Source organism: Ceratotherium simum, chromosome 4 (genome assembly GCF_057802395.1).
Source record: "Ceratotherium simum simum isolate JZ-2026a chromosome 4, ASM5780239v1, whole genome shotgun sequence".
Taxonomy (NCBI): Eukaryota; Metazoa; Chordata; class Mammalia; order Perissodactyla; family Rhinocerotidae; genus Ceratotherium; species Ceratotherium simum.
In genome coordinates, this window is record NC_141903.1 from 41,886,281 (window position 1) to 41,902,027 (window position 15,747).

The window sequence follows — 15,747 nt, forward strand, 5'->3', positions numbered from 1 at the left end:
AGGCCAGCGCAGCCCTGCAGGCAGCTCTGGCTGAGCAAGGGGGCAGGCAGAACGGAAATCTCTCCCAGTTGCAGGGTTTCTGTTTAAACTGGGAGACTGGCTATCCTTCCCAGCATGCTCGAGAGAGATGCCAATCTCCTTGTCTTCCTTGCCCTGTGCAGGACTTCGGAGAGGATGACTCCCTCTACATCACCAAGGTGACCACCATCCACATGGGCAATTACACCTGCCATGCCTCCGGCCATGAAGAGCTGTTCCAGACCCACATCCTGCAGGTGAATGGTTAGTAAATGGCTCCGTGCATGTCATCCCCTCAAAGTGTTCCCAAAATGCTGCTCAGAACAACCCTCCCAACCCCACCCCCGTATTCTGTCTTCTTAAAGAAATATCTGGCCCCATCTCTCTCGTAAGTAAAGGGGAACGGAGGGGAAAGGGCAAAGCCTGCCCACTAATTTCTCTGTCCGGCTTCACCCAAAGCCTCCTCTGATGACATGAATCCTGGTGCGAGGGAAGTGAGTCATTTGGACAAGTCACGCTCCGCAGCTGAAGCTCCAGCAGGCCCCTGTAGAACGTGGAGTATGCCCTAGAGGTGTCACGGCGATGGCAAGCTGCCGTGGTCTTGGATCCAGTGAGAAGCAGACACTGTCTAAAACACTCCACTGCTCTTCCAGGTGGTGTGGACCTGTATAGCTTGTCCAGTTGGGGGGCATTGCTTCCTCAAACAGGCACTGGTTCCCTTCTTCCTCCCCAAGAGGCTCCACGAGCCTCAGCTTGGGCCAAGCCAAGACAGAACCTGAGCAGGTGTGGGAGGTTTTCTTTGCTTCTCACAGGCCCCTCTGTTGCCAGGACTCCTAGAAACTGGGAAGAATTAACCCTCTTGATGAGAACAGCAACATTAACAATAGCCAGTATTTTCCGAGTGCTTACTGTGGCCAGTCCCTGTGCTAATACGTCACATGGACTCTCCCTGTCAATATATTTTAACCCACTTTAGGGATGTGTCTCTAGGTAAGGTCACTTGCCTGGGGTCACACCATCAGTAGGTGGTGTCATTCTAGACCCAGGGCTTGTCCTCTGACCTCTGTGTCACACTGCTGGCTGTCCCAGCCTGTCCACTCCAGCCATCAGAACAAACAAGCCGTCACAGTGCCACGGCAGATCATCGCCCCGGGGAAATTACACTCGTCCATCCAAGCCCCACTGGGCATCACTGAGCAGGCCTGAGTAGGGTGTTCGTGCATCAGGAAATAGTGTGGAAGCTCCAAGTCAGCCCCAGAGCCTTTGTGCCAGCGGGTGTTCAGGGCTTCTGCTCTGAGATAAAGTGAGCAAGGTGTCAAGAATATTTGCATCATGAAGTTCAATTTCGCTTACTTCTGGGATTCAGGTGACAAGCCATTTATGGACAACTGAGTGAGCTCAGCTTGCCTCTGCATTTACCCTGTAGGATGTTTTAGGGATTTTTATATTCATACGTGCCCAAGCCGTATATTATTAGTATTTCCCTTGAGCTGGGATGAACTTTATCCTTTGGGGTTTCATGGCTGTGCTTGTTGGCTTGATTCCAGGCCTAGAATGAAGTCTCTGGATTTCACCAGAAATAATCAGGGGTTCCTAGTTATAACACCCCCTGGGTGAGTGAACCCTGGCTGGGATTCAGAGGCTGGTCTAATGTGCAGCTAGTGTCTGGCCTCTGCCCAAGCCGGGGCCGCTCCAGAGGCAGAGTATGTGCTATGCAGTGTGAAGAGGGCTTTACCATCTACAACTGGCACGTGGTGCCCAGCATCATACAACGTTGTGAATGTTTGGTTGCAAAACAACTCCACATGGTTTGCTCTGGGTCCCTGGGATCCTCAGACAAGCCTGGAAAAGGGAAATCCACCAATATTCCCAGATCCTCAGTCCAGCCCTTCGCATCCTGCCCGCCCAACTTCACAAGAACTGACGGCATAAGGAGAGGCCTTGAGCCTTGTTCCCTTTATTTCCTCCAAAGCAAATCTGTGAGGAGGGGAAGGGAGCCACCTGCCTAGGAACCTGAGTAACTCACAGGTGTGCACGTGTACTCACCTCTGGCTTCTAGAGGAGACTCTGTGGTCTTAAATGCCCTAATATAGTAACTGGCAAGTCCCTGGTGCTAAGAGGGCCCTTCTGCCCGGTGTTCCCCCAGAATTCTGAAACTGAGCTCGTGATATGGATGAGCCAGTTCCTCACTCCCAGTGTTGAATCCTGGAGCAGGGACCAGGCCCACCACCCTCATGAGGTGCTGCTGGGCTCAAAGTAGAGAACAGGCTCCTCCCCCAAGGTGAGAAGTAGAGAGTGCAGCTGGCAGTGGAGAGTTCTGTTCCAGCCCTCCCCAACCACCCACAACCCCCACTTCTCCGACCCCCCCTCCTACCACCCACCCACCACCCCAGCAATTGCTTAGTCTCAACTGAAGAGACTGCTCTTGGCCCCAGAGGAAGTCTCAACAGGGCAAAACCTTCCCGCTAAGATCCAAAGAGAGGCCACTTGAGATCCATTTTCTAATTGCTGAGAGATTTAAGAGTTCTCTTCTAGCCAAAGTGCTATCAATAGAGTCAGAGGAAGCATGCTGGGACCTCTGTGTTTTGTGGTGGGTTTTCTACCTCATTAAGTCGGTTCACTGTGCTCGGCTCCCACACAGCTGGACTAGGCCATTTGGAGGGCCCAGCTCCATGGGCCCCTGGGGGGGGCTGACTCCCAGGCACTGGGGGTGGCATTTGAGTCCGTTGAACAGCTCCCTTATTGGAGCCCATACTAAAGTAGGCCCAGTGTTGCTTCCCAAAGACACAAGTCCGTTGACCGCTGACCTGGAACAAGACACAAGGTATTCAAAGTATTCCAGAAGGTAAGCTTGCTGTGTTGGACTGAGAGGGAAAAAAGTCTTATCTGTGTGGGAAGATGGGAAGATGTTGAAAATCAAATGGTATGAAAGACACAATCAAGATAGTAACATTTACTGAATACCTACTGCGCACCATCCCTGTTTCACAGATGAGGGAACTGGGGCTCAGAGAGATGATTTGCCCAGGACCCCCAGCCCCACAGTTAGTAACTGCAGAACAGATCTCAACTGCAAAGCCTAGACTCTTGACGCCTGCCTTGCCCTCCCTGCTGCTTCCGGTGGGGCACTGTGTTGTTGCTGTTGGAGAATCTAGATGTGGGATACAGATGTGGTCAGGCAGGAGGTCAATGTTGAGCTGCTGTGGGCTGCACACTATAGAGGATGGGACAGGGACCCTGCCTCATTTATCTCTGCCCCAGTGCTGAGCTCAGGCCTGATCAGAAACAGCTGGCCTAGTGAGAATCTGATGAAGGACCCACAGCAGTGAACATAAGCCTTGGCCCCTGCCCTCAGTGGGACTGAGGTTGGTGAACTGCATGGCTTGGTCATCCAGCTCCAGCTCGGGCTCAGCAGATCACTGTGCAGACTCCAGATGCTGCTCGAGCTCCCAGGAGGCAGGCCCAGGAGGGCTGGGTTGCTGTGGAAGGCTCATGGTGGCAGTGGGCATGAGGAGCTTTGCCAGCGTCGGCTTGGTACCAAAAGCTCTCAGGCAGGAGGGCCTAGGAGAGCCGAGAAGGCACTGTCAGTGTCAGGACTGACGGAACGCTGCCTTGCTAAGGAATCTTCTGAGGAAGGAGTGAGAAGGCAGTAACAAATTCATCTGTGGGATTTTTCCTTTTCGCCATCCATCCCAAGCATGAGTCAAAAGCATAAGATGGCCCTGAGCAGCTGGGGTGGATCTCCGCGCGGTTGCCCAGCAGCGCCGTTGGAGGTCCAGTTTGGGCCCCTCTTGGCCTGGCAGATGGCCTGTGGCTTACTGAGCTGAGGCAGTGCCCAGGACACACAGACAGGGAGCGATGTTCTGTGTCCGTTCCTCCAGCTAGCTTCTCCTCAGAGGGAAGACAGGAATAGGAGAATGATGAAGGGAGGAGAGGGGGCCCTGGGTGGTTGCCTGCTTCTCTGAGGGCTCAGAAGACTCCAAGTGAACAGCAAATGTGCTGGGGAGTCAATGTGTGGCCTGCGGGCCCAAAAGACAGAGATACCACTCCAGGGAACAGGAGCTGGGCTGGTGTTATTCCACCCCAGGCACAGTGCAGACCCAAGCTGGCAACACCTCCAACAAAGGGTCAAGTCATGAACTCTGAGCCAGACAGACCTGAGTTCAAGTCCTAGTGCTGGTACTTCCCTGACATACAGTCTTAGGCGTTTAAACTCACCTGTACAGTAGGAATAACAATAGTACCTCCTGCCTTATAGGCCTGATGAGATATCATGTGTGTAAAATGCTTGGAAAATGCCTGGCACGGATATAGTTCAAAGTCCAAGGTGGACAGACTTGGGGGAGATTTTGGTTTGTCTCAGGCCATACTTAACTGTAGTTGGCGGACACAGATGGTCTGAGCTGGTGGCCCCACTGAGAGCTTCCAACCCATTATGCAGATGGGAAAATCAAGACCCAGAGAAACTTGCCAAGCCAGGAATAAAATATAGACTTCTTCTCCCTGGAGCTGCCGCACTCCCTGGCAGGGGCAGGACCGCATGTACAGGCTGGGTCACCCTCTTCTGAGGCTTCTCCATCCATGACTGTCTTGACCTGGTTGGCTAAAGGGAACCCTTCCAGGCAACTACTACTTCTCTCAGATTATTAGTATAACTTCTTCCCCATAGACCAGGCCTCCTAGAGATGAGGCCCAAACACTGACATGATTTATAACTTCATGCAAACCTCCTGCATTGCTTTCACAGGAAGGAGCAAGAACTTCAGACATAAAATGATTAATCCATTAAATTAAAAACACCCTTGACCTCCCCACAGTTCAGACACGTAGCAATTCATTCCTCAAAACACAATAATAATCTCTCGAATCTGTTTATTACTCCAGCTTGATACTTTTGTGAATGTGTCTCTTACTTAGGACATATTTATGCTGCCTTTCACCCTGGAAATGATCGATGATTCCCAAAGAAAGTGGGCCTCTGTGTTAGGTATTCAAATGTTTTCACTGGATGGTTTTGCAAATGTAAAAGAAAATGAATGTGTTTACCCAGGATATATTGATTTCAAAGGATTTTTAGTGTGAATTAACACAAGAGAAGAGGGGAGATCAGGGCCCAAGAAAAACATTCGGATCCTTGCCTTGTTGCTGCAGAAAGCTGTGCCTCCACTGGGAAGGGACGGATGCTTTCTCAGTCTCTTGAAAATGAACATGCAGAACTTCTTCTGACAACCCATCCAAGCTGGGGTCAAGGGCAGCGGGGTATTTGATGCCTCCCTGCTCAGGGTTCTCAGGCCCTCCCTGTCATGGCAGGATCCAGAGCTCTGGCTTCAGTAGGAGCCACAGCTTCTGCCTGAAGTGAATAGGTGCTCGCTCAGAGCCTGGGGCCTGTTCCATGCCCGCTGCAGGCTCAGCAGATGCCTCATCACTCATGAAGAAGACAGGCTGGTCTTGGAGGCAGTGGGTGAGCTCCCACCCAACTGATGGGGTGATTTTTTTTTAACATCTTTGTGCCAGTTTTACCTTAGCAAGTGGTCAGGTCACGCAAGATGGGCTTCTCTCTGGAGTGCCTTAGTGCCCAGGGTTGCCTTTTATGTCACAAGGCCTTACTTTGTGCAGGCCATTGAGCTGGGAAGACCCAGGGGATGCCTGGTCCCACTCTAGCCCAGGGGGGCCAGGACTGTCGGAAGAGCCATTGCTGCTGGCCTGTCTGTGCTACATCAGAATCCTCCTCCCCAATCCCTCAGGGAAAATAGGAGGGGAGGCCTGAGCCACTGGTTCACAGAGGGGCAACAGCAGCTTCCTGTCCCCGTGAGCCCACAGTTCGTGCTTACAGACACGTACGTGCATGCACGTGTACCGTGCTCTGGGTCCCTCCCACCTCCCAGCCTCCTCTCATCATCCCACCCCTCCCCCGTGCTCCAGCCCTGTGAACTCCTCTCAGTTCCCCCAACACACCTGACTCCTGCTGCTCACTGATTCTTTTCTGGGCTGAAAATGCTCTTCCCCCTCTTTGCTGCCAACTCCACCTCACCCTTCAGGTCTCAGTGTAATCATCATTCACTCAACAAATACTGATTGGGTTTCTGCTACATGCCACTCACTAGGCTAAGCACTAGAAACACAGCAATGAAGACACCAAAGTCCCTGTCCTCATGGAGCCTGTCAAAGGGTGAGAAGTACTAAGGAGGAAAATAGAAGGGGATAAGGAGAGTTAGACACAAAGTGGAAATCTTAGATAGGATGGCAGATGAAGGCCTTACTGAAAAGGTGACATTACTGTCAACTTGGTGGCAAAGTCAAAGATGCCTCCAAAGGATCTTGGTCTGAACAACCGGAGGAGTAGAGCGGCCCTTTACTGAGACGAGAAGGAGGGTGGAGGAGCAGCTTTGGGAAGAAAGACCAGGAGCCCGTGGGGACATGAGAAATGGGAGTTGTTGTGCAGCCCAGTGGGTATATAAGCTTGGAGCTGAAGGGAAAGTTTGACTGGAGATGTAAATCTCCGATGCCTCGTAGCGTGGATAGTATTTAAAGTCAATGGACTAGGGTAGATCACCGAAGGAGTGAGTGCAGATAGACAATGTCCAACCACCGAGCATGACAGCGTTTAGAGCCTAGGAGATGAGAAAAAACAGCAAGGAAAATGGAGAAGGAGAAGCCACAGAGACAGGAGGAAAAGTAGGAGTGTTGTTTCTGGGGGCTAAGGAGGAGTGACAGCTGTGCCAAATGCTGCAGACGGGCCAGGGAAGATGAGGACAGAACTGGCCATTGTGTGGGGGTCAGCATGTGGGGGGGGGGTCACTGTGGCCCGGAGAAAAGTCATTTCCATGTCGTGGTGGGGAAAAGTCTGTCTGGAACTGGCTCAAGGGAGAGATGGAGGATAAAAATTAGAGCCGCCAAGACCAAGAATGGACAACTCTTCAAGGTATTTCCAAGGAGAAAAATGGGGCAGAGTTGGGATGAGGGGGTGAGGTAAAGAGAGGTTTGGGGTTTTTCTCCAAGGTGGAAATTAAAAGCATTTTATGAGCTGATAGGAAAGATCCAGTAGAAAAGGGGGGACTGATGCAGTGAGAGACAAGTGCTGAAGCAACATGAGGGGATGGAATCTAGGGAGGAGGCTGGGCATGACATGAAACTCAAAACTGAGCGTTTTTCTGGAGAGGGAAGGAGAATAAGGGCCAAGAAGGACACCTGCCCCACCTCGCAGCTGAATCCAGTGGCAGGAGGAGGGGAAGCAGTGTCGATGGGTTTCCATTTGAGCAAGAAGGTGAAGAAGCATTCATAAACGAGTTTCAGGATATAGGACAATTTGCTGATAGTAGAACATGAGTTCCAGAAGGCACAACAGAAGGCTTTGGGGATAAGAGATGCTCCAGAGGCCTAGGTTTCTTGTGGAGGCTGACATGATCCTGAATAAAGGGCATGAGGGAAAGAGTCCCTGTGATCCCCAGTTGGAGAGTTGGGACAAGAATGGGGAGAGGGGACATTGGGAGATGGAGCATGCAGAGGTCTGAGGCCCCCTCTGTAGTCCTGCTGATGGAGGTACGGAGGCCAAGGGAGGAGTAGTCTTAGCCCCCAGGGTGACTTTGGCTCCTGGAGACCTCAAGGCCAGCAGAGGGTGCCTCTCACTCTGAGCATATGTGAGCAGTCTTTTAACCCCTGACAATGGAGGCCCCAGTGTCTTGCATTTACTAGATAGTCATATATTTTTACAGGAATGACTCATTCCACACCCTTGACTTTCAGGCAGATTTCATTTTGTTCTAGAACAGTGCCACACATTTCAGATCAAAGTTAACCCTGAATTGGTCTGCAAGAGCTCCCAAGTCAGGGCTGACTCAGGGTCTCACCTGGAACCTGATAAGTAGAAGCAAATCCTCCAGCCCAGAATCAGACGGCGGCGGGGGGGGGGGGGGGGGGGGGGGTGCACAGGGTGGGTGTTGGTGTTGCAGCAGCCTTGTTTTAACAAGACCTCGCCAGGGGATTCAGATACACACTCAAGTATGAAAACTTCATGGGTCCACAGATTCCTATCCAAGTTCAGGGCTGAGGCAAAGGCAAGTCTTCAAGGCTGGTGCTAGCCACTTGCCATCTCACTAAGGAGGCCAGACCACAGTTTAGAGACCAAGCCCATTCCTGAGTCCCTAGTTCACTGGACAAATCTACCATGAGTGAAGGGGCAGGCACCAAAGGCATAAGGAAGGTCAGTAGTTCCTTTGTCAGGTGGAGAGAGTGGATCTTGCTCTATTCTGATAAGTCTTCCCAGACCACTGTCCTCATGCCCCCAAAGCTTCCTCTGGTAATGCTCATCACACTTACAGTTAATTGTTTAATCACCTTCCCCGAGACAGAAAGCTCCATGAAGGTAGCTGATCTTATTCGCTGCTCTGTTCATAATGCCTGACACTTGGTTGGCATTTAATAAATTTGACTGCACAATATTGAATTGACAGAGCTTTGTAAAATCAATCAAGACCACTAATGTGGTGCCGAACTCAGAGATGGGAATTCTCTCAGACCTTTCGTCCTCCCTCCCCCTGCCCGCTTTGCAGCATTTGGTATTGTAATACCTTGCAATATGTGGTATGGAAAAATGACAATCATCACTCGTTTTTCAAAATTTCCTCAGCTGTTCTTGCATATTTTTTCTTTTAGATAAATTTTAGAATTGTTTTGTCAAGACCCCACCAATTGATTTTAATTGGAATGAGATTAAATGTATGGCTTAATTTGCAATCTCTTGTTTCTTAACAATAGTAAGTCTTCCTATCCAAGAATGTACCTCTCCAATTATTTCAAGTCTTTTTTTATGTCTTCAGTGAGATTTTATAGTTTTCTTCATTTAGGTCCACTGTATTTTCTGTCTGGTCACTGCTGTTATATAAGTAAGGTATTAATTTTGTATATTTTGGCACTGGCCTCTATACTGTGCTCACTTATTAATCCTTACTACTTGTTGGTTCATTATCTGGAGCATGTCCAGGTAAAATATCATTTTTCTCCATCTGTTTAATATTTGTACCTCTCACTTCTTGCCTTCCATTGACAGTAACATCCAGCATAATGCTGGGTCTTACATTGCCTCCTTTCCTTTTTCCTTTTTCTTTTTTCCTGACTTAATGTTTCACCATTCTGAAAAGAATGGTGCTGTTTCTTCTTTTTATAGAGATATTCTTCATTGTAGGAAGAAAATATTATTCTATTACTGTTTTACTGAGGTTTTTTCCCCCGAGAAATGAATTTTGATTTTTTTCCCAAAGGCCCTTTCAATGTTTAGTGGGAGAATCAAATGATTTTTCTTTTTGACTGCTTTTGACTTTGGATATGACTAATTCTAGGTTTCCTAATAGCCATTGGAACATGTTATACCTGGGCACAATATGTTCTTTTAATACCATGCTAGACTTGATTTGCTAATGTTTTACTGAGGATTTTGGTATAACTAGTCCTAAGTGAGATAGCTCTGTAGTCATTTTTTTGTGCTCTCTCTGGCAGGTTTTGGTGTCCAGGTTATACTAGCTTATACTAGCTTCAGATATAATTTGGAACATCTTCTCGGTTGTATGCTCTAGGAATCGCTCATTCCTTATGTGTACTAAAGAACTTGTCTTTTGGATTAGTAGCACTTTTTTTGAAAAACAGCGTTAGTGAGGTATAATTGATATACAAAAAAACTGTACATGCTTAATGTATATAATTTGATGAGTTTGGACATATGCGTACACCTGTGATACCATCGCCACGATCAAGGTAATAGACATATCCATCCACCTCCAGAAGTTTCCTTATGTCCCTTTGTTTTTCTGTTTGTTGTTGTTTGTGGTAAGAACACTTAACATGAGATCTACCCTCTTAACAGATGTTTAAGTGCACAATACAGTGTTGTTGATGATAGGCCCTGTGCTGCACAGCAGATCTCCAGAACTTATTCATCTTGCATAACCGAAAAGTAGCGCTTTAAAATTGTTTTTAATATTCTCTTCTTTTTTCAATGTTGATACTTTAAAGTTTCCTTTTAAATGATCCATTTCATGGAGATTTTCACATTTATCACCCATAATTGAATACATATTCTCATATTGTTTTATCTCCTCTGTGTTCTTTCTCTATTTTTTTCATTAATCAAACTTGCCAGAAATTTGGCTATTTTATTGGTTTTTACAAACAGCCAGCTCTTAGATTTATTTATCAGTTCCACTCTTTTTTGGCTCCTTGACTCATTTGTTTCTGCTTCCATCTCTGTTGATTCTTCCCCCACTGTCTTGAGGTTTACTCTGTGGTTGCTCAGCAGGCTTGTATAAATAAACAGTGATCTAGCAAGAGCCCAAGATCATTAGCCCCAGGTCCTGGCCACCATGTCCCCACCAGTCCAGTGCTCCTGGGCCTCCCAGTTCTATCTCTTTGCTCTTGAATTACAGCCTCCTGACCGAAACTCCACTACCTATTCAACCTAAACCCCATTCCTCTTTCTGCCAAATGCAGGGTATAGGGAAGTTTCCTAGATAGGTTACTATTTCTTTCCTCTTTGACCCAAAGGGAGTCAGGGCAGGGAGATCCACTTTGACATCCTCAGAAGCCCTCCAGATATGCCCCAGCTAGAGCCTCACATACCTCCTCCATCCCCAGAGGCCTGATCTGTGACAAGGCCTTTCTGCCACACCCTGGAACTCTCCCCCAGAGCTGCCAACAATGAGAAACTGGGGAAATGACTCAGATTTTACAGTTGTTGGGTCTCCGTGTGGTTTGGCAGAGGGTGCCTCTGAGCTCATGCTGTGAAAACAGCTCGGGGCCGTTCTGAAGATGGGATCCCGCATGCCCTTTGCAGGTTGTCCATTTGGCTTTCTCCTCAGCCCCCCAACTTTGCCCCACAGGTCAACCAGAGGAGACATGAAACTCAGACTGAGTTGATCAGACTATTAGCAGCCTCCTGAGGAGTTTTGACAGGAGTTGCAGAGTCCATATCTCACAATGAGGCAAGTTTTTCTTTTGTCCTCTGCCCACCCAAGCACAGATCAGTAGAAATCTTGCTCAGGTTCCAGAATCAACACCATCACCTCCTTCTACATAAGCATCAATTTGTTCTAAACTCTGATCCCAAGAAATATCTTCTCTCTCCTAATGTACTGGGACGCTTTCTTTTATCAGAAAATAAGAGCTTCCAGATAACTCTGGGAAAATGTAGTTGCCTGCTCCAGGAAGAATCCATATCCCAGCTTCCCAAAAGTTGTGCGATGTTTTTGTTTTGTTTAGTTTAATATCCAGGTGCCTTTACGTCAGTGCTCACAAACCCTTTCTGGAACTATGTGGAGTAAAATGTATGAATAAGTTCGAGCCCTGAATTCACTAAAAATGATAATTATTTTATTTCCTGGGCCCAGAGCTAGGGCTAGGAGAGAAGATCCTCCAGATGATCTTCACTTCTTCCAGCTGCCTCCCACACAGACAGGCCATGTAAGAAAGGCCAGAGGTCTGTGGAGGGTGCTGAAGCCTTGTCCCCAACACTCATCTGATAAGTGGGCCAGGTCACGTCCCCAGCCCTGAACTTGACTGCCAGGGCCCATGGCTGAGTCAAGAGCCAAGGAGGGTATACTTGCCTTTCCCCCGTGTTCCAGGGGGTAAGAAGTGGAGAAATGAAAATGACCCACTGGAAAATCAATGGACTTCGCTGGAACAGTGATGTAATTAGTAGCCCTGCCAGTCAGTGCCCATAAGTGCTTTGTGAAGCACTTCCTGCAAGAAATTAAGCCCCTGTCCAATGACTTTCTGATAACAGAAATAATATATCTGAATTTTATTCATTCAGAAATAAATTTCAGTGGCTGTTGCTCTTTACGTGTAGCAACTGAACAGCATTAAATATTTGGATGTCTTTCTGATCATATTTAGAATAATGGTACAACGGTACAAGGTACAAAGGCTGACGTGTTTATTGCCTGCAATCCATTTCATAGCCCTTTCTTTTAGGGGTTGCGTTGCTGAACAGGATGATTGTAAGCTGGTTACAAAGAGAACCCCAGAGTTGCCTGTCGGTTCACCCCTCTGGATCAGGGTCTCAGGGTTGGACCATGGGCCAAGGCCAGCTGAGCCTTCTCTTACCAGCACTGACTCTCACCCACAGTGCCACCAGTCATTCGCGTCTATCCGGAGACCCAGGCACAGGAGCCTGGGGTGGCGGCCAGTCTGAGATGCCATGCAGAGGGCATTCCTATGCCCAGAATCACTTGGCTGAAAAATGGTGTGGATATCTCAACCCAGATGTCAAAACAGCTCTCTCTTTTAGGTAAGAGCTGCCCTCGGTGTCTCCGTGTCTCTATTCCCACCAAGTTCAAGCTGACACTCTCCCCAGGAATGGAAATGAGAGGCGTGATTTGTTTCTAAGACACATTGGGAGTGAACAAATGTCTCCCCAAATTTTTCTGCTATGTGGGCTCACATGGGTCTTGTGGGCTTTCTGAGAGCAATGATGAGAAGCTGTCAATCAGGTCCTAGGTCCCCCTCAGTTCATTTCAGCTGTTCTTACCCTACCTATGCATATATCAGGGATATTGGCTGCCCTCAGCCCTGCTGAGGGGCTGTGTTTTTAATGCCAACACTCTCAATAGCCCTGTGAAGGGAATGGGGAGGGAGGGAGTGGGGGTCCCAGCTGAGCAGGCCACCTTGAGCATTGTCCTTTCTACAGCCAATGGGAGTGAACTCCACATCAGTAGTGTTCGGTATGAAGACACAGGGGCGTATACCTGCATTGCCAAAAATGAAGTGGGTGTGGACGAAGATATCTCCTCACTCTTCATTGAAGACTCGGCTAGAAAGACCCGTGAGTTACTCCTGCCTCTGAGGTCCTCATTGAGCTGGTTGGGGGGTGTCGGGTGGCAAGGAGGGAACTAATTGACCAGGGCCATAGTCACCAACCATGAGCCTCTGAAGACGAGATAAACCCCATATCCTTCTGTGCTCAAAGCTGGGGACAAAGGGTGCTCAGAGGGGAACAGACCTTCCCCTAGCAACCTAGACGACTCTGGAAACATAGACAGAGAAACTCTCTGGACAGCAGACAGAACCAGGACCACAAGGAAGCTCGCATATTCCAGCCCCTGTTCTGCTTCCTACTTGCTGTATGACTGGATCCTCTGCCCCTCATCCACAAAATTCCTTGTACTATCCACCCACCAGGTGCTGCCACCCCACCATGGTCAGGAACTGGCACGTGCGCGCGCGCACACACACACGCCTTTACACCAGGGATTATAGCCCACCTGGTGTGCTGTGTGCTCTCCTTGTAGCCACTGCTCCCCAAGTGGGTCTGCGGGTGTGATTTCATGGACATGGCTGTTGGACATGGTCTCTTTCCCTTGGTCAGAGACTCCAAGCCAAGTCTTTATCATCAAAGGAGATAATCAGAAGTATTTCAGATGGTCTTCCTAGGAGTGGGAAGTCAGCATGCTCCTGCAAGTAATCCAGGAGGTCTGGGAGAGACGTTGCTCACTCTTTATCATCCACAGAATTGGAGAATCCCATTAGCTTCTGTGATCCTGGGACCTGATTTCAAAGATTCATTAGCAATCGAAAGGGTCCTGAGACCTGGAAGCATTCATCCCTGTCTGGAGTTTCTCCCAAGTACCATTGCTGGGGCAGTGAGTGGGGCAGATTCTATACACACTGGACCAGATACCAGTGTGTTCATGCATTGAATCACTACAGTGAAGGTTCTGACGTTGCTTTCTTCTTTTCTCCCTTTCCTCAATCTTGTTCCCACTTTCCTGATTCTCTGCTGCTGCAGTTGCAAACATCCTATGGCGAGAGGAAGGTACCAAACTAACTTGTTCTGTGTTGTGCCTCTGATCATGTGTGTTCCTGGTTCCATAATGGGCCATCTCTCCATGAGCCACCATTAGCTTTTCCAGACACCAAGCAGTCCCCACAAGTGGGGTCCACATGCCAAATCAGATGGGTGGGTCAGTCCCAAACTCAAGTGGCACACACTGAGAAGCAGATTTAAAACCTACTAATGTCTTTAATGGACACTAGTCTATTAGAACTTAAAAATGGAAAGTTTCTATTTAAAGCTATTTAAAACCTCCACTGAAGCAGACTACTTGGCAGAGGTTCCTGGTCAGATCTGGGCCTTAAAATTTTTTCAAGTAGCTGATATTGGTGTTGGGGGTCAGTGCATACTTTGAGGAAATGCTGAAGAAAAAAATTACTATGATTTCTGTAAATATTTATATGTATATTTTTAATGAGCAGAATTTTTGATTTGTATTTATCAGACAATCTTTAGATATTAGGTTGGGCCATACAAAATTGCCATTTTTTTACGTCAAAAATGATCTAATACAATTTCATGTGGTTCAAAACACAGCAGGCACATATGGGAGCTCGATCAGAGAGCCTGAGTCAAGCTTGGGGTGCGTGTGCATGCGTGGACCCCAGCCCCAACTCTGAACCCCTTCACCAGAGCAGAGTCCGAATCCCCTTGGGGTTACTTACTCTCCAGTTGGGGGGTGGGGTGGAGTATGAGAGAACAGAATGCACATGTGATTTCAGGGTTAAGCACTAAATCTCCCTCTTTAGAAACCAACGTATTTCCTGTCTTATACTTTCCTCAAGAACTTTGCATGACTACACTCTAGCATGCGCATGCATATACATACTCAGAACAGTTTCCTGAACATCAGGCACTAAAGCTCACACAGTAAGTCTTGGAGCAAAACAAAGGCAGAGGCTGGAAAATGAGGAATTGCTGCCATAAGGCTTTAGGAATCCACAGAAGAACAAGTCTTAGCAACAGTCACTAATCACGGACAGTTGTCCCTTGATGCTACCTGAACCTAGCTCCTAGGCGACAATGCACACAGAGGGCTTTCACTCTGTGTCTTTGAGAGGCCGTGTTTTCCTAAGGTGAGTTTACTACAAAGGTACTCAAGTTTCAAAAGTGGAGACCTGCAAAAATGCAGGAGGCCCTGGGGTGTGTGAAATGCGGCTATAGAGGCCCAAATGCCCACGTAGGACCCACAGCGGGCTTAGGGCCTAGGGCTGGCCCGTGCTGCACTAGTATTGGACAATCCAGCAGTGAGCAAATTCCAACATGCCCGGACACCTAGCCGCTTGTACCCTTCACTGCTAAAACTCAAGGCCTGGAGACAGGGGAATACAGAAGCAAAAACAAAGAGGCCACAGGGCACTCCCAAATCTCAATAGGAGAAATGAGAGGATGAGCGCACACAAAAGCATAGAAAGCTCCTTCAAGCCCCCTTAGTGGAAGCTGAACTCAGATAGAACCTCCCAGGGGGCTGGATCACGAGGCTGAGTCTCCTGTGAAGTCAATTATTTGTTGAGCAAGTATTTGTTGAGCCTCACGTTCTATTGCCGACTGTGAACAAGGCACTGGGCTCAGCCTGAAATGTAGCTACAGCTGCAAACCCCATGTGGATTCTCTTAAGCTTTCCATCTTATGTTGGTTCCTTCAGCATAATGATTTTCCAAGAAGCCCCAGGAGGCTATTCCTGTGAGGTCTATGGTTTTGCGGGGACTTTGACCCCCTCCGGCCCCTAGGTTTGAGTGAGAGAGGTTACCGGGTGTGAGTGTACAGAAGAGAAGGTCCTGCTGGGGGCAAGATAGATGGGGTCAGAGCAAATGCGTGCTGCCATGCCCTGCTCCAAACGCTGGGATGCCGTGGGAGCCAAGATGAGGCACTCGCGGGCAGCCAGCTTCATTTGGCTCTCAGGGACAGGC

The 15,747-nt window shown here is 48.5% G+C and overlaps 1 protein-coding gene across 1 annotated transcript in view; it reads left to right on the forward strand.

Annotated features, from left to right (window-relative positions):
- FSTL4 (follistatin like 4) overlaps positions 1-15,747 on the forward strand; it is a 398,184-nt gene that overhangs the window by 364,494 nt on the left and 17,943 nt on the right. Inside the window, exons 8-11 of the mRNA XM_087430303.1 lie at positions 162-282; positions 12,134-12,295; positions 12,695-12,829; positions 13,793-13,819. Of these exons, the coding sequence (XP_087286429.1) occupies positions 162-282; positions 12,134-12,295; positions 12,695-12,829; positions 13,793-13,819 (445 nt within the window). The remainder of the gene's footprint in view (positions 1-161; positions 283-12,133; positions 12,296-12,694; positions 12,830-13,792; positions 13,820-15,747) is intronic.